Source organism: Somniosus microcephalus, chromosome 20 (genome assembly GCF_052327205.1).
Source record: "Somniosus microcephalus isolate GS21.2 chromosome 20, FLI_Smic_1.0, whole genome shotgun sequence".
Classification (NCBI taxonomy): domain Eukaryota; kingdom Metazoa; phylum Chordata; class Chondrichthyes; order Squaliformes; family Somniosidae; genus Somniosus; species Somniosus microcephalus.
In genome coordinates this window covers 81,938,148-81,957,453 of record NC_141006.1, presented here as the reverse complement: position 1 = coordinate 81,957,453, position 19,306 = coordinate 81,938,148, and the positions used below count along the sequence as shown (strand labels likewise).

At 47.0% G+C, this 19,306-nt stretch overlaps 1 protein-coding gene across 8 annotated transcripts in view; it reads left to right on the top strand.

Annotated features, from left to right (window-relative positions):
* The window catches only part of LOC147103481 (nuclear receptor coactivator 7), a 432,740-nt gene that overhangs the window by 308,984 nt on the left and 104,450 nt on the right, over window positions 1–19,306 (top strand). For all 8 annotated transcript variants that reach the window (XM_085963105.1, XM_085963103.1, XM_085963107.1 and 5 more), the window contains one exon: window positions 17,583–17,726. In XM_085963105.1, coding sequence (XP_085819231.1) covers window positions 17,583–17,726 — 144 coding nt within the window. The remainder of the gene's footprint in view (window positions 1–17,582; window positions 17,727–19,306) is intronic.

The following is a 19,306-nucleotide window of genomic DNA, read 5'->3' as shown; positions in this document are numbered from 1 at the left end:
AAATTCATATTGGGAAAGTGGATAGAGGGTTATTAGTTCTAGAATGACGATAAGGAAACTGATGGGAGGTTTGGAAGGGACTAATGATCTTTTGCCCAAAGTATTACTATATTGCTCATTAAAAAAGGCTAGTTAAAATTTGCAATATTAAATATATGGTTACAATAATACTACATCAGATAGGCTTTAGAATGTTGTTGTCTCTGCAGAGGCAATAACGTAATGAGCACCAATTTGCAATACCGAGTGAGGTAGGCTGTATTATTGTAGTAGGTTACTCCACTGTTGAGAACAGGAGGAAGAGGAAAAACTAGCAGATTGAACCCTTCCCACAGAAACTGGAGATTGTTACAGCAGAGACACAGGCCAGTTGGCTCATCAAGTGTGATCCATCCTGCCCTCGTGCTTGGAGGAAGTATCCATGGAAAATACAAATGTGAGAAGTCACACAACACCAGGTTATAGTCCAACAGTTTTATTTGAAATCACAAGCTTTCGGAGCGCTGCTCCTTCGTCAGGTGAAGTGGAGAGATGCATAAAGACACAGCTTATATAGTCAGAGAATAATGCCAGATGTTTACAGGTAATCTTTCTAACTGCCATTTGTCGCACCTCGGCAGAGAGATAATCACAGCGATCAAAGGTGTGAATGGTGTCCAAACAGGTTAGTCAGGAAAACATTACATCAAAGAACAATGAGGTGGGGTCACAAGGGGTCAAATGTTGCAGATGCTGGGGTCTGTATGAAAAACAAAAAACAGACTGAAAAACATTTTTTTTTTTGCTGGAAATCACAGCAGGTCCGGCCGCATCTGTGTAGAGAGAACAAGCCAACGACGACTCGAGTCTGGGTGACCCTACGTCAGGTGGGGTTACATGTAGCGTGACATGAACCCAAGATCGCGGTTGAGGCCATGTCACGCTACATTTCTCTGGTTGTTTCTACTTTGCATCAAGGAAAAGAAAGACATGCATTTATATAACACCTTCATAACCTCAGCACATCTGAATGAAGTACTTTTTTTTTAAGTGTATTCACTGTTGTAATGTAGAAAACGCGGCAGCCAATTTGCTCGATGAAGGATCAGCGATATACTTCTAAGTCAGGATGGGGTGTGACTTGGAGAGGAACTTGGAGGTGGTGGTGTTCCCATGTGCCTGCATTTAGGTGGTAGAGGTCGCGGGTTTGGGAGGTGCTGTCGAAGAAGCTTTGGCTTACATAGGATTACATAGGATATACGGCACAGAAACAGGCCATGCCGGCGTTTATGCTCCACTTGAGCCTCTTCCCGTCTTTCCTCATCTAAATCTATCATCATAACCCTCTATTCCCTTCTCCCTCGTGTTTATCCAGCCTCCCCTTAAATGAATCTATACTATTCACCTCAACCACTCCCTGTGGTAGCGAGTTCCACATTCTCACCACTCTCTGGGTAAAGAAGTTTCTTCTGAATTCTCTATTGGCTTTCTTGGTGACTATCTTATATTGATGGCCTCTAGTTTTGCTCTTCTCCACAAGTGGAAACACTCTCTCTGTATCCACTCTATCAAAACCTTTCATAATTTTAAAGACCTCTATTAGGTCACCCCTCAGCCGCCTTTTTTCAAGAGAAAAGTGACCCAGCCTGTTCATCCTTTCCTGATCTGTATACCCTCGCATTTCTGGTATCATCCATGTAAATCTTCTCTGCACCCTCTCTAGTGCCTCTATATCCTTTTTATAATATGTCGACCAGAACTGTACACAGTACTCCAAGTGTGGTCTAACCAAGGTTCAATACAGGTTTAGCATAACTTCCCTACTTTTCAATTCTATCCCTCTAGAAATACATGATCCCACCATCAAACGCATCTTCCCCTCCCCTCCCCTTTCAGCATTCTGTAGGGACCGCTCCCTCCGCGACACCCTAGTCCACTCCTCTATCACCCCCAGTACCCCTTCCCCTTCGCCCGGCACCTTCCCGTGCAAGCGCAGGAGATGCAACACCTGCCCTCATACCTCCCCCCTTCCCACTGTCCAGGGCCCCAAACACCCCTTCCAGGTGAAACAGCGATTTACTTCTACTTCTTGCAATCTAGTACAGGAAACTTTGTTATATCCGGCACCAACGGGACCGAGCTGTTGCCGATCTATCAAAACTGCCGGACATACAAAGTTAATGTTGAAGCATACGGAGATTTTCATCTCCGTATCTGACAACAAACACTGTTGCTTAGCAACAGCTTCAAACAGTCAGCCCGTACCTTGGAAGTGTCTCTGTAGCTTAGCAACAGCTTCAGAGAGACTTTCCAAAGCCTGACTGTTGGGAAAAAAAGCCACGAGAAGAAAAACAACCGAACAGAACGGCTCCTGATTTCTGCCGGTAGATCGAGGTTTCCGGACATACAGCCTCTGGATAAACCAAAGTCTCCTGTAAACCCTAGTGCTTGGTTTGCTTTTTTTATGGCCTTGCTAACCTGTGGCGCAACTTTTAGTGATCTGTGTACTTGTATTCCGAGAGCCCTTTGTTCCTCTACCCCACCTAGACTCCCACCCTCCAAGTGATAAGTGACCTCCCTATTCTTCCTACCAAAATGTAATACCTTACATTTGTCTGTGTTGAACTTCATTTGTCAATTATATGCCCATTCTGCAAGTTTAATGTCCTCCTGTAATTTGTTGCAGTCTTCCTCAGTATTGACTATCCCCCCAATTTGGTATCATCCGCAAATTTAGAAATTGTGTTTTTGATTCCAAAGTCTAAATCGTTAATGTAATTGTGAACACCACTACCCACCTTCTGCCACTGTGAAAAGCTACCCTTTACTCCTACTCTCTGCTTTCTGTCCTGAAGCCAGCTAGCTATCCATTCTGCTACTTGTCCCCTGACTCCCCATTCTCTGACCTTATTCATCAGTCTATTATGGGGTACCTTATCGAAGGCCTTTTGAAAATCTAGATAAATTACATCTACTGCATTACCCTTGTCTACTCTCTCTGTTACCTCTTCAAAAAATTCAATAAGGTTGGTAAAGCAAGATTTTCCCTTTTGAAATCCACGCCAACTATTCATTATTATCCTTTTCATTTCTCAATGTTCTTCTATTCTCTCCTGTTAGTGTTCAACAGCATTGAGGTGCTGCAAACACTGACGAGCACTGCACAGAGGTGCATGGCTGCACCCAGGCTCTCCCATGACCCCCTCCATATGCTTATGAAGGGAATCACAGCACACAGGGAGCTCCTCTTTCCTTCCCATGGGCGGAATCAGAGAATCATAGAATGGTTACAGCACAGATGGCCATTCGGCCCTTTGAGCCCGTGCCGGCTCTCTGCAAGAGCACTTCAGCTGGTCCCACTCCCCCGCCCTTTCCCCGTAGCCCTGCAAATTTTTTTCCTTCAAGTACTTATCCAACTCCTTTTTGAAAGCCGTGATTGGGTCTGCCTCCACCACCCTTTCAGGCATTGCATTCCAGATCCTAACCACTCACTGATGTCATCTTTGGTTCTTCTGCCAATCACCTTAAATCTATATCCTCTGGTTCTCGACCCTTCCGCCAATGGGAACAGTTTCTCTCTATCTACTCTGTCCAGACCCCTCATGATTTTGAACACCTCTATCAAATCTCCTCTCAATCTTCTCTGCTCTAAGGAGAACAACCCCTGCTTCTCCAGTCTATTCATGTAGCGGAAGTCCCTCGTCCCTGGAATCATTCTCATAAATCTTTTCTGCACTCTCTCTAAGGCTTTCACATCCTTCCTAAAGTGCGGTGCCCAGAATTGGACACAATACTCCAGTTGAGGTCGAACCAGTGTTTTATACAGGTTCATCGTAATTTCCACGCTTTTTTACTTTATACCTCTAATCATGAAGCCCAGGATCCCGTAAGCTTTTTTAACTGCTTTCTCAACCTGCCCTGCCATCTTCAATGATTTGTGCACATATACCCCCAGGTCTTTCTGATCATGGACCCCCTTTAGGATTGTACCCTTTGGTTTATATTTCCTCTCCTCATTCTTTCTACCAAAATGTATCACTTCACACTTTTCTGCGTTAAATTTCATCTGCCATGTGCCTGTCCATTCCACCAGCCTGTCTATGTCTTCCTGAAGTCTATCACTCTCCTCCTCACTGTTCACTATACTTCCAAGTTTTGTGTCAACTGCAAATTTTGAAATTGTGCCCTGTACACCCACACCCAAGTCATTAATATATATCAAGAAAAGCAGTGGTCCTAGAACCGACCCCTGGGGAATACCACTGTATACCTTCCTCCAATCCGAAAAACAACTGTTCACCACTACTCTCTGTTTCCTGTCACTTAGCCAATTTCGTATCCATGCTGCCACTGTCCCTTTTATTCCATGGGCTTCAACTTTGCTGGCAAGCCTATTATGTGGCACTTTGTCGAACGCCTTCTGGAAATCCATGTACACCACGTCAACTGCATTGACCTCATCAACCCTCTCTGTTACCATCAAAAAACAAGTTGGTTAAACATGATTTGCCTTTGACAAATCAGTGCTGGCTTTCCTTAATTAATCCACACTGTTAATTTTGTCCCTGATTATTGTTTCTAAAATCTTCCCCACTTCCGAGGTTAAATTGACTGGCCTGTAGTTGCTGGGTTTATCTTTAGACACTTTTTTGAACAAGGGTGTAACATTTGCAATTCTCCAGTCCTCTGGTACCACCCCCGTTTCTAATGCGGATTGGAAGATTATGGCCAGTACCTCCGCGATTTCTTCCTTCACTTCCCTCAGCGTCCTAGGATGCATCCCATCTGGTCCTGGTGACTTATCTACGTTAAGTACAACCAGCCTTTCTAGTACCTCTTTATCAATTTTTATCCCGTCCAGTATCTCCTCTACCTCCTCCTTCACTATGTCTATGGCAGCATCTTCTTTCTTGGTGAAGACAGATGCAAAGTACTCATTTAGTACCTCAGCCATGCCCTCTGCCTCCATGTGTAGGTCTCCTTTTTAGTCCCTTATCGGCCTCACCCCTCCTCTTACTTCCATTTACTATTTATATGCCTATAGAAGACTTTTGGATGACCTTTTATGTCAGCTGCCATTCTATTCTCATACCCTCTCTTTGCCCCTCTTATTTTCTTTTTCACTTTTCCTCTGAACTTTCTATATTTAGTTTGATTCTCAGATGTATTCTCGACCTGATATCTGTCATACGGGCTCTTTTTCTGCTTCATCTTATTCTCTATCTCTTTCGTCATCCTGGGAGCCCTGACTGTAGTTACCCTGCCTTTCCCCCTAGTGGGAATGTACCTCAACTATACCCAAACTATTTCCTCTTTAAAGGCAGCCCATTGTTCCGTTACAGTTTTGCCTGCCAATCTTTGATTCCATTTACCCAGACCAGATCCGAACTCACCCCACTGAAATTGTCCTTCTTCCAATTAAGTATTTTTACTCTAGATTGCTCCCTGTCCTTTTCCATAGCTAATCTAAACCTTATGATACTATGATCACTGTTCCCTAAATGTTCACCTACTGACACTTGCTCCACTTGACCTACCTCATTCCCCAGAACCAGATCCAGCAATGCCTCCTTCCTCGTTGGGCCAGAAATATACTGATCCAGAAAGTTCTCCTGAACACACTTGAGAAATTCTTCCCCCTCTCTGCCCTTTACACTATGACGATCCCAGTCTATATTAGGATAGTTGAAGTCCCCCATTATCACTACTCTATAGTTCTTGCATTGCTCTGTGTTTTCTCTGCAAATTTGCTCCTCCATATTTTTACCACTATTTGGTGGCCTATAGAATACACCTAGTAGTGTAATGGCACCTCTATTATTTCTTAACTCTAGCCATATAGATTTTGCCCTTGACCCCTTCAGGACATCCTCTCTCTCCAGCACTGTAACATTCTCCTTAACCAATACTGCCACACCACCTCCTATCTTTCCTTCCCTATCTTTTCTAAACTCCTTCTATCCAGGAATATTTAATACCCAATCCTGCCCTTTTTTGAGTCAGGTCTCCGTTATTGCTGCAACATCATATTCTCATGTGGCTATCTGTGTAAAGTCCGCGCCTCAATAATACACGGACTTCGGGAGAACAGTTTAACAGGTACTTTACTGAAAAAGAGGCAGCTTGAAACTGAAACTACAGAAGCCTGCTAGGGCCTTTTATACAGGGGTGGTCACTGCTGGTACTGCAGCCTAAGACCAGTTATTCCCTTAAAGGTACATTCACAACAATTCCTCCCCTTTTAGATAAACAGTACATAACATTCATTTAACAACTAAATAATAACTAATTACAATTACAATTTTCTCAGTAATATATACATCAACTGAAATAGTCATTTATAAGTTCAGTCTTTGAGGAGGCTTCCTGATCCGGACTAGATAGCGCCTTTCTCGAGTATCCTGTTCTGGCGGTGGAGTCAATTCTGGCTCATTGTCATTGGTTGGTTCGTCAGCTTCCAATACCCCTGCTTCTGAGGTCGACGCAATCTGTACTTCGGGCTCATTACCAGGTGCACATGCTTGTGGTACAGGTTTGGCTTGTTCCTGTGACTCTAGAATCTGGTCAGCGTGGCATCTCACGATGCTCTCTCCAACGTCCACTGTGTACATTAGTGGTCCCTGCTGTGTGCATATCGTGCCTGGCTGCCATTTTTCTGTTCGGTAGTCGCGGGCCAAGACTGGTTGCCCTATCTTGAAGCTCCTGGTGGGCTTCTCATTTATGTGCTGGAACTGCTTATCCTCAACATCTCGTCTTATGTTTGGTTTGAGCAAATCCAAGCGACATCTTAGTCTCCGGTTGAAAAACAGTACGGCTGGAGTTTGGTTGGTTACTGCATGTGTCGCATTCCGGTAAGCAAACAGGAAGTTATCCACCTTGTGTTGCAGTGGTATGTCGTCATTATACATTGCCTTTATGGCCTTTTTAAAGGTCTGAACAAACGTCTCAGCCAATCCATTTGTGGCTGGATGATATGGGGCAGATGTGTAATGTTTCACCCCATTATTCTTCAGGAACCTCCGGAAATCCTCAGACACAAACTGTGGGCCATTGTCGGAACAGATCTGTTCTGGCAACCCATTCCTGGCGAAGATGGTCCTTAGGACTGCAATAGTTTTTTCCGTAGTGGTGGAAGACATTTTAATGACCTCTGGCCATTTCGAATGGGCGTCCACAGCGATTAGAAACATTGAGTCCATAAATGGACCAGCGAAATCAATGTGTACCCGTTGCCATGGAGATGAGGGCCACTCCCATGGATGTAGCGGGGCCTGTGGTGGAGCGTTTTGGACCTTCTGGCATCCTGTGCATCTCTTGGTCATATCCTTGATTTCTTTATCGATTCCCGGCCACCACACAAACGCCCTGGCTAGGCTCTTCATTTTTACCCCTCCCAGATGACCCTCGTGAAGCTCATTGAGTACTCTATCTCTCAACTTGGGTGGAATTACCACTCGGGATCCACACATCAAGGTTCCCCGGCACACTGATAGCTGTTCCTTCCTTGGCGAGAATGCTGGCAACAGTGAGTCACCATATGCTGGCCATCCCTTCACCGTCAAATCATAGACCCGAGAGAGTGTCGGGTCATTTCGGGTTTCCTTCTCAATACTTGCGTTTGTAACAGGCAGACATTCGACTATGGTTGCATGGAATATCTTCACAGGGTCCACTGCAGGTGCTTCTTCCGCCGTAGGCAACGGTAGGCGCGACAGCCCATCAGCGTTTCCATGTTGTTTCGTACCTTTGTACTCTATGTCATACTGATGTGCCCCTAGAAAAAGTGACCATCTTTGCAGCCGTTGCGCCATCATCACTGGAACGCCCTTCTTTGGGTTAAAAATTGAGACCAGGGGTTGATGATCAGTCAGTAGAGTGAATTTCTGCCCGTGCAGATAGTGATTGAACTTCTTCACCCCCCACACCAGGCTGAGGGCCTCCCTGTCAACCTGGGCGTAGTTACGCTCAGCTGAGGTTAGTGAGCGCGATGCAAAGGCTATTGGCCTCTCTGAACCGTCACGGAATTTGTGTGACAGCACCGCTCCAATGCCGTAAGGTGACGCATCACATGCCAACCGAATCGGTAGTGTTGGGTTGTAGTGGGCCAATACTTCTTTTGAAGTGATTTGGCATTTACATTCCTGAAAGGCACGCTTACACTCATCACTCCATTTCCATGTTACACCAGTTTGAAGGAGGGCGTTCAGCGGGTGCAGAATTGTAGATAAATTCGGCAAGAACTTATGGTAGTAGTTCACCAACCCGAGGAACGACTGCAGTTGCGACACATTTTCTGGTGCTGGAGCCTTGACTACAGCCTCAATCTTGTCCGGCGACTTATGCAACCCTTCCTCATCAATCATGTGGCCACAATATGAGATTTGTCTCCTGCAGAACTCGCATTTGGGACGGTTGGCTCGTAGCCCATATTCCTGCAATCTCGTGAGCACCTGTTCCAGGTTGGCAAGGTGTTCATTGTCATTTTCGCCCGTAACCAGGATGTCGTCCAAATAACACTGGGTCCCCGGGATCCCTTGCAGGACTTGTTCCATTGCCCTCTGCCACATAGCCGGGGCCGATGCTACCCCAAATACCAGTCGATTGTACTGGTAAAGGCCTTTGTGAGTGTTTATCGTGAGGTATTTCCTAGATGCTTCTTCCACCTCCATTTGTAGATACGCTTGAGCCAGGTCAATCTTTGTAAACGTTTCCCTCCAGATAGGCGAAAATATCTTCTATCTGCAGAAGCGGATACTGTACTGTGTGCAGGACTGGGTTCACAGTCACCTTGAAGTCCCCACAGATGCGAACCTTCCTTGGCTCCCCAGGCGTGCTGCTCAATGCTTTCTTCATTACAGGAACGATGGGTGTGGTCCACCTTAGGCAGCACCCCCGAACGCTCCAGACTCTCCAGTTCAGCTTCCACAGCTGGGCGTATCGCGTATGGCACCGGTCTGGCCTTGAAAAATTTTGGGGTTGCGTTATCCTCAATCTTTATGGTTGCCTTTACTCCTTTTAGAGTCCCAAGTCCTTGTTGGAACACCTCTTCCGCGTCAGATAGAATTTGTGACAGACGTCCAGGTGCGACGTCATCATCTTTTTTGTCAGTCACAGTTAGTGCCAGAATGGAATGCCAATCCAATTGTAGTCTTCAGATCCATTCACGTCCCAATAATGGTAGTCCTCCATCTCGTAGTATATACATGTATAGTTTCTGAGTTTCCTTTCCGTTATATTCAACTGGCACCCTTATTTTTCCTCTGGGGTAGACCTTTTGCCCCGTGTATGTCTTCAATACAATGGACGTGTCCTTTAAGGGTATGTGTGAGAATAGCCGCTCATAGTCTCGTCGATTCATGACAGTTAGGGCTGATCCTGTGTCCAATTCCATCTTCACTGGGGACCCTGCTATCATGAGGGTGACCCAAATGGTTCGGTGATCTTCTTTTGCGATCACGTTGTGTAGCTTTAAACAACTTAGTCGCCTGCTCCCAGAGTCCTTATCACTCTCCTGATCTTCTGAACTACTATCTGTCAGTTTCTTTACTTTCCGGTACTGTTCCTTAGTAGTTCTTGTCGTGTTGGTCTTCTTTCCCGACCTGCAGACTCTTGCTATATGTCCCATCTTCCCGCATTGCCTGCATATTTTGTCTTTAAACCAGCAGTCCTTCTGCTCATGGGTTGTTCTGCCGCAGCGATAGCACTTTTCGGCTCCATACGCCATTTCGTTAGCGCTGTATTCTTGTGGTTTCTGTTGTATTTCCGCAGCTCCCCGTGCTGCTGCTTCATAGGATACTGCCACGCTGAAAGCCTGTTCTAGCGTCAGGTCCTTTTTTGAAAGTAGTCGTTTCTGGGTTCCTTCACTCTGGAACCCGCAGACAAACTTATCCCGTAAGGTGTCTGCCAGTCCTGCTCCGAACTGGCAGTGCTTCGATAACTTGCGTAGTTCCGTAAGATAGTCAGCATTGTTCTCATCTTTGTGCTGGTTTCTTTTATGGAACTTGAATCTTTCTGTTATCAGCAGTGGTGTAGGGCTTAGATGTTCCTGTAAGATATGAACAATCTCCTCAAAACTTTTCTCCATTGGTTTAGCTGGGGTAATTAAATTCCGCAATAGGCCGTACGTATTCGCACCCATCGGCCACCTCATTTGCCTTGCAGTACACTTCGATTCTTTCTACATACGTGGTCCAGTCTTCTACCTCGTTGTCGAAAGAAGTGATACTGCCACTTTTCAGCATCTTGGGTGATTTAAAATGGCGCCTCCCGCGCTTTTGCTTCTTCCCCAATGGAATAAAATGGTGCCTCCTGCGCTTTTGCTTCTTCCCCTTACTGCCACGCTGCTCCTAGCGTTCTACGGGGTAATGGCGGCGACCCGCAGCTTCGGCGCGTCTCGCTTTCCTTCCCCCCCGTTTAGTTTCTCTCCGCTGTCCTGTTCTCGAGCACCGACCGCGCCCTGTGCGCTCCACCCTCTCTTGTTTTCTTTTCCCGGCGACGCTGCGTGGCCCGATTTGTAGAGCCGCTCGATCGAGCTTGAGCCCGCCGCAGTCCGGAAGGGTCAGCGCGCTACCTGCTACCAGCACGATTCACTGGAACCACAGTCTCTCCCGCAATTCTCCAAACACCGATGGATTCTTTGGGCGGTTGCCCTCGGTCGACGCCCGTTGCTCAGACTACGACCTTCCAGGACCTTCCTTTCAGGCAAGATCCCCGTGAGATGATGCCACACTACAGGTGAGTTCGAACTTACTCGTCGCCACTGTAAAGTCCGCGCCTCAATAATACACGGACTTCGGGAGAACAGTTTAACAGGTACTTTACTGAACAAGAGGCAGCTTGAAACTGAAACTACAGAAGCCTGCTAGGGCCTTTTATACAGGGGTGGTCACTGCCGGTACTGCAGCCTAAGACCAGTTATTCCCTTAAAGGTACATACACAACAACCTGCAGCTCACCAACCTTGTTTACTATGCTTTGTGCGTTCACATACATGCACTGTAAACCTATCTTAGACCATCCTGTGTTCTCTCTTAGTCTGACCCCACCTAATAACAACAACAACAACTTGTATTTATATAGCGCCTTTAATGTAGTAAAACGTCCCAAGGCGCTTCACAGGAGTATTAAAAGACAAAAATTTTGACACCGAGCCATATAAGGAGAAATTAGAGCAGGTGACCAAAAGCTTGGTCAAAGAGGTAAGTTTTACAGAGCGTCTTAAAGGAGGAAAGAGAGGTAGCGAGGCGGAGAGGTTTAGGCAGGGAATTCCAGAGCTTAGCACCCAGGCGACAGAAGGCACGGCCACCAATGATTGAGCAATTATAATCAGGGATATTACAGGAGTGCAGATATCCCACGGGGTTTGGGGCTGAAGGAGATTACAGAGATAGGGATGGGCGAGGCGATAGAGGGATTTGAAAACAAGGATGAGAATTTTGAAATCGAGGCGTTGCTTAACCGGGAGCCAGTGTAGGTCAGCGAGCACAGGGGTAATGGGTGAATGGGACTTGGTGCGAGTTAGGACACGGGCAGCTAAGTTTTGGATGACCTTACTGTGCCCTTTGTTTCTCCTTTCTAATGCTACATCCAGCTGCCCATCCCGCTGCCAACAGGACTAGCTAACCTCCCCGTGAGTGACGTAATAAAACTCACTACACACTTGGTTTGAGTATAAAGCAAGGCTTTAATCAACTTGTTTCAGAACATGGAGGTCTAGTTGTACTTCACTAGTTCCTGTCTTACAAAATGTCCCTGGAAAACTGGGCCCATGCCCGAGTATTTATACTCCTTGGACGGCGCCACCAGCTGGCCGTCCAGCATTATTTCATGAGTAGTTTCTTGATGGTGATGAGATTTATAACAGTGAGGATATTGGCACCGGCTCTGTTGAGGTGCAACCCGTCCAGCCTGTACAGGTCTCGCCTCCCCCAGAACTGGTCCCAATGCCCCAGTAATCTGAAGCCCTCCATCCTGCACTATCTCTCCAGCCACGCGTTCATCTGCTCTATCCTCCTATTTCTATACTCCATCACGCGTGGCACCAGGAGTAATCCAGAGATTACTACCTTTGAGGTCCTACTTTTTACTCTCTTTCCTAGCTCCCTAAAATCTACCTGCAGGACCTCATCCCTCTTTCTACCTATGTCGTTAGTACCGATATGGACCACGACCTCTAGCTGTTCACCCTCCCTCCTCAGAATGTTCTGCAGCCGCTCAGTAACATCCTTAACACTGGCAACAGGGAGGCAACATACCATCCTGGAGTCACATCTGCGGCCACAGAAACACCTGTCTGTTCCCCTAACTACCGAATCCCCTACCACTATTGCCTTCCCAATCTTCCTCCTGCCCCCTGTACAGCTAAGCCACCTGTGGTACCATGGACTTGGCTCTGGCTGTACTCCCCAGAGGAACCATCACGCTCACCAGTATTCAGTACTGGCGAGCGAGATGCACTCAGGGGACTCCTGCACTACCTGCCTGGTCCTCCTCTTCTGTCTGACGGTCACCCATTCCCTCTCTGCCTGCATATTCTTGCGCAGCGGGGTGACCACCTCCTGAAACGTGCTATCCACGTAGCTCTCAGCCTCACGGATGCACCGCAGTGAAGCCAGCTGCTGCTCAAGCTCTGAAACACGGAGCTCGAGCTCCTCCAGCCGACGACACTTCCTGCACATGTTCTCCAGGACATGGGAAGCATCCTAGATTTCCCACATGGCACAGGATGTGCATTCCGTGGGACTGAGGTGCCCTGCCATGTCTTTATTTAATAGGCTATTATCTGACTTATAGAAATAAACTTAAGACTAAGGTGGAGAAATTCGGTATCGCCCCGTTTGGGGCGCAAAAGCTTTAAAAGTTGAAAAATTAGCGCCAGGCGCTAATCATTCTCGCCTCCTGCGGAATTCAGTTTTAGTGCTCCAAGAGGGAAGTGGAGCGCTAAATCAAACGCTAACCACTTCTCTCAGGGCGCTAAAGTCCGAAAGCGGGACGGTAGCGGCAGAGCACTAAACAATTTCGAGCGCGTTGTAAACGGCAATCTTTCATCACAGAGGCTGCTTCCCTCGCTTAAAGGGAAGGGCCAAAGATGCTGCACAAGCTGGTTGTCGTCAGCTCTGATTTGCTAGGCGACCTGGGCGACTGCCATTACAGCCCCAAACACTCCCACAAAGTGGAGAGCTTGGACATCTGGCACCAATGAAACATTAAAAACTTTGCACTGGTGCAAATAATAAAGGTTGCACGAGCTGAAAAGCATTCCCTTTCATTACTGCTCTCGAAGCGGCCAGCCGAGTTCACAATAACTCCTCTTGCTGGCGTTGTCGGCGTGAGGCGATAAAGCATCGGGCGAAAGTTAATTTTCCATCCAGTGCGATAACGGGGCGCTGCGCACTTTATGATCTGCGAGGCGCTGGAGGCCCAGGCGCTAAGAGTTAGTGGCAGCGCTAAACCGGCACTGACGTTCATGGGCGTTGCTGCATTCGCCGCGCCCAGGTGCTAACCCCTTGGTGCCCCGTTAGCAGCCCCACCAGGCACTAACGGGAGGCACTAACATACTGAATTTCGCGGCCTAAGAGTCTTAAAAGTCAGGCTTACCTTTATCCCGGCCGCTTCTCTCGCTCTCTTAAAGTCTTTATTCACACGATTATTTATAGTTATATTCATTAGTTTATCTAGTTACGTTAGCGAGAATAAAACACTAATACTCACCCACCAATCACCTACTTGCAATCCTGTGACGTCAATCCTTGCTTTTGCTGTTCCTTTGGAATTCAGTGGATTTGTGTACGCCTCCTCAGATGCCGACTCCTCGCAGGTCCGCTATCCTCCGGTCCCGCGCTCTTTATCCTCTGCTGCCGCCTCCTCAGATGCCAACTCCTTGCAGGTCCGCTGTCCTCCAGTCCCGCGCTCTTTATTCTCTGCCGCCTCTTCAGGTGCCGACTCCTCGCAGGTCCGCTGTCCTCAGGTCCCATGCTCTTTATTCTCTGCCGCCTCCTCAGATGCCGACTCCTCGCAGGTCCGCTGTCCTCAGGTCCCGCGCTCTTTATCCTCTGCTGCCGCCTCCTCAGATGCCGACTCCTTGCAGGTCCGCTGTCCTCCAGTCCCGCGCTCTTTATCCTCTGCTGCCGCCTCCTCAGATGCCGACTCCCCAGGAGATCAACACAGCCTGGTTGCACATTGCACAGGAGGACACAAGCAGGGATGTCGTCAGGAGGACCAGGCTGCAGTGGTGCAAACCTTCAATGATCTCAGTAGATCACGAAACGTTACTGCAAAGCCACCCTCAACCTCATCCTGCTGTGCCACTCATCACATCCTCTTCACTCTGCCTTCCCTACCCTACTCCTGCACATCTTTACTCACACCAACTTACCTTGCACCTCCACCCATCCCTCCCTATCTACAATATCACTTCCCCATCTCACTAGCCACCCCTCACGCTCACCCTCATCCTAGTCCAATCATACCAAATAACAACACACAAGGGTAGGCACTTGAGTGTTTTAGCCAATGTTCATGTGAAGTTTCTGTTAATGTGCTGTCAAACATTAAAATCTTTATTTTCAACACTTTGAGTTCTTGGACAGATTTGTGTGCACCTTTGGAAGTGGCTTAGTGAGTTGCAGTGAATGGTGAGACTTAATGGTACCTCCCACAATGGTGATGAGTGTGAAAGGAATGGCTTGGGCATTGTAGGGACGCTTTATGGTGTTGGTGTGGGGTGGTGCCAACCTGGCGCATCATGTAGCAGCCAGGGTGTACAGTGTCAAGTGAAGTAAATCTGGCCATGGTGAGGCCATCGCTGGCATCCCGGGCAGCAATGTGCACAGGTGCTGATGCCTGTGTCCTGTGCAGCATCAGTTGCTTGCGGAGAAGGTTGGTGCTGCTGGTGTGCCTGGTGCTGCTGGTGTTGGGGCTGATCGTGGTGGGATTCTGAGGACAAAGGTGAGATAGTTTCAAGGGCACCGATGATGATGGAATAGATGGCAGATGAAGTTGAGATGACGGAAGCAATCTGTCAATGGTGAGAGAGGTTGTTCCAATGAGGTGACACTGGATACAGAGTTTGCTCCAAACACTTGCAAGCTGCATAAAGCTCAATCTGCCTTCCAAATGCAGTAAGCAACAGCTTCTGAGCTAGGAAAGTGAACAGCTATGAAATGGGAGCTTTTATAGAACATTTGCAGCTGTCGAGTTAAGAAATCATCCCATGCTGACACAACTCACAACCTCCTTATCTGATGTGATCCCCGAGCAGCGGGGAAGCCGTGGGCCAACTCTTAAAATTTAAAGGTGAGCTTAAAATAGTTTTTAAGTGCCTGTTAACAAACTATTAATAATCTAAATTGTCTCCCCTGCCACTTGGTGTCAGGTCTGTTCAGCGATGACAGTAAGCTTGCAGAGAACATAAAAACTGACTGTAAAAGCTTCTATAGATATTTGAAGAGAAAAAGATTGGTGAAGTCAAGCATAGGTCCCTTGCAGTCAGAATCAGGGGAATTTATAATGGGGAACAAAGAAATGGCAGACCAGTTAAATACATACTTTGGTTCTGTCTTCACAAAGGAGGACACAAATAACCTCCCAAAGATGTCGGGGAACATAGGGTCTAATGAGAGGGAGGAATTGAATGAAATCAGTAAATGGTGTTAGGGAAATTGATGGGATTGAAGGCCGATAAATCCCCAGGGCCTGATAAACTACATCCTAGGGTACTTAAGGAAGTGGCCCTAGAAATAGTAGATGCATTGCTGGTCATCTTCCAAAATTCTATAGACTCTGGAACAGTTCCCATGGATTGGAGGATAGCGAATGTAACCCCACTATTTAAAAAAGGTGGTAGAGAGAAAACAGGGAATTATAGACCAGTAAGTCTGACATCGGTCGTGGGGAAAATGCTAGAGTCCATTATAAAAGATGTAATAACAGAGCACTTGGAAAACAGTGACAGGATCAGACAAAGTCAACATGGATTTACAAAAGGTAAATCATGCTTGACTAATCTACTGGAATTTTTTGAGGATGTAACTGGTAGAATAGATAAGGGAGAACCAGTGGATGCGGTGTATTTGGACTTTCAGAAGGCTTTCGATAAGGTCCCACATAAGAGATTAGCGTGCAAAGTTAAAGCACACGGGATTGGGGGTAAGGTACTGTCTAGGATAGAGAACTGGTTGGCAGACAGGAAACAGAGTTGGAATAAACGAGTCTTTTTCCGAGTGGCAGGCAGTGACTAGTGGGGTACCACAGGGATCGGTGCTAGGACCCCAGCTATTCACAATATATATATATAAATGATCTAGATGGGGGAACTAGATGTAATATCTCCAAGTTTGCAGACGAGACAAAGCTGGGTGGGCATGTGTGCTGTGAGGAGGATGCAGAGAAACTCTAGTATGATTTGGACAGGTTGGGTGATTGGGCAGATGCATGGCAAATGCAGTATAATGTGGATAAATGCGAGGTTATCCACTTCGGTGGCAAAAACAGGAAGGCAGATTATTATCTGAACGGCAATAGATTGGGAGAAGGGGAAGTGCAACGAGACCTGGGTGTCCTTGTGCACCAGTCGCTGAAGGTAAGCATGCAGTTGCAGCAGGCGGTTAAGAAGGCAAATGGTATGTTGGCCTTCGTAGCGAGAGGGTTCGAGTACAGGAACAAGGATGTCTTGCTGCAGTTGTACAGGGCCTTGGTGAGACCACACCTTGAGTATTGTGTGCAGTTTTGGTCATCTTATCTGAGGAAGGATGTTCTTGCCATGGAGAGAGTGCAGCGAAGATTCACCAGACTGATACCTGGGATGGCAGGAATGACGTATGAAGAGAGATTGGGTCGATTAGGCTTATATTCGCTAGAGTTTAGAAGAATGAGAGGGGATCTCATTGAAACTTATAAAATTCTAACAGGACTAGACAGACTAGATGCAGGAAGGATGTTCCAGAATACGGGGGAGTCCAGAACCAGGGGACGCAGTCTAAGGATAAGGGGTAAGCCATTTAGGACAGAGATGAGGAGGAATTTCTTCACCCAGAGAGTGGTGAACCTGTGGAATTCTCTACCACAGAAGGCAGTTGAGGCCAATTCATTAAATATATTCAAGAAGGAGTTAGATATATTTCTTACGGCTAAAGGGATCAAGGGATATGGGGAGAAGGCAGGGACAGGGTACTGAGTTTGGATGATCAGCCATGATCTCATTGAATGGTGGAACAGGCTCGAGGGGCCGAATGGCCTACTCCTGCTCCTATCGTCTATGTTTCTATCTGGAAAGCTAGCGTGATGGCGGGTTGACAGCGAGTTCTCTACCCGGTGTCAAAAAAATTTTTCCCACCCAACCCACCACCAAACGCGCCCGCTGACCCCCCAAAAATTCCCCCCATAAAAATGAAAAAGGACCAAACTACACGCATTTACTTTCCTTCACACCAACATTCTTACACAAATATTAAGCCCATGATGTATGAAATAGTAAGAAAAATAAATTGTGTAAAGTGTTGGTAGGAATCATTAAATTCCAAAGTTATATTTTCCAAACATACGGGAGAATTAAGTAACCAGTGAGGGTCTTGCTGTGTTAGTAACAATAATTTTGTAATTTACAGGATGCTGATTCAGCGGAACTGTCCAGTGTACAGTGGTGCAGCTCACAACACTCCACTGCCAGCTGCTCCTCTCCCGTAAGGGACGAAATACCTTTTTCTGAAAGATTCCTAAAAATCTGTTGCAAATACTTCACAGATGGAAAGGTAAAGTACTTTATTTGTAACAGCAGATTTCAGGTTACAAACACCTCAAACTCACTAACATTTTCAAAGTCACTAGTATTTGTTTCTTATTGACGTGTAATAGCCAGAGTATGTTTGTTCTGTGTTCAGCACATTTTACACACTGAACCTTGTCTGACCAAATACCCAGGCATATGGATTGAAGTGATAGATTATATGAGAAATCTTCTCAATGCTATTGTGCTAGACAACTACATTTTCAGTATGTGTATCTGCATAGCTGTAGCCTTAACTGCACTGAGATTACACTTGACTGTAGGCACACTGCTGTACTCTGGGAGCTTTACTCTGCGCCTGTCCGTGCTATATATTTGGAAGTGGGCTCATAAAGTTGGAAAATTGGTCATTCCATTAGATTGACATCCCTCAGCTAGGTGTACACAAAACTTATCTCCTTCTCCCATAAATAACATACACATGGGGGGAAATTTCAACCTAAATAAACAGGTGGGTTGGGGGTATGTTCGTTTTAAAGTGTTAAAAATCTGAATCCCAACCTGAACCCGCCTCCAACCCGCCCACTTCCGGTTTTAACGGAGGTAGGACGGGGGCGGGCAGCCAATCCGCTGCCAGGGGGCGGGTCATCTATTTAAATATTATAATGAGGCTGGAAGCCTCTGCTTTAACCTTCATTTTGTTTTTAACTTTAGCTGAACGAGTTTTTCAGGCCTTGTAAAACCCGGCAGCTAAAGCAAGGCGAGGACTGCTGAATCCATGAGGTAAACGCCTTAACATAGGAACAGGAGGGGGCCATTGAGCCCTTCGAGCCTGTTCTGCCATTCAATGAGATCATGGCTGACCTGCGACCTAACTTTGGCCTTTGGCCCATATCCCTTAATACCTTTGGTTAACAAAAAGCTTATCAATCTCCGATTTAAAAGTAACAATTGATCTAACATCAATTGCTGTTTGCGGAAAAGAATTCCAAACTTCTACCACCTGTTGTGTGTAGGACACTTATCTTCTGGATCCAGGGTCCCTACCTAACCCACCCCCCACGATCAGAGACACCCCCCGGCCAACAATCTCCCCTATGCCCGGCCTCTGATTTCCCCCCACCCCCAGGCCTCCGATCCCCACCATGAGGCTTACCCTGCTCCTCCAGCCTCCGATTCCCGGGTTTCCCCCACCCCAGCTTCTCTGGCCACTTCCCGGCCCCCGATCGCTGTTCAGAACCCCTCCTTGCTGCTCCTGCAGACGCTGCCAGCCCTCACGTGATCCCTCCCTCCCTCCCTCCTCTGTGCGGCCGAGTGCCGCAGGCCTACCAGCCAGCCTCTCAATCTGGTTGGCTGCAGGTGGGAAACAGGCTTCCCATGCAAATCAGGCCCTGCCATTAAATTCGGCCGGGCCTCTGGGAAACCCGTTCTCCCGAGTTTTCTGACCGCCTTGGAGCCCCCCCCACCCCACCCAACCTGCCTTCCCCATTAAAATTCAGCCCATGGTGTTCATTGTGAAATGCAATATCTGAGTAGAAATATTAAACATAAGAGTGTGACTTGTACAAAAGAGCATGCTTGTATAACAATGCTTTTCCTATAAGT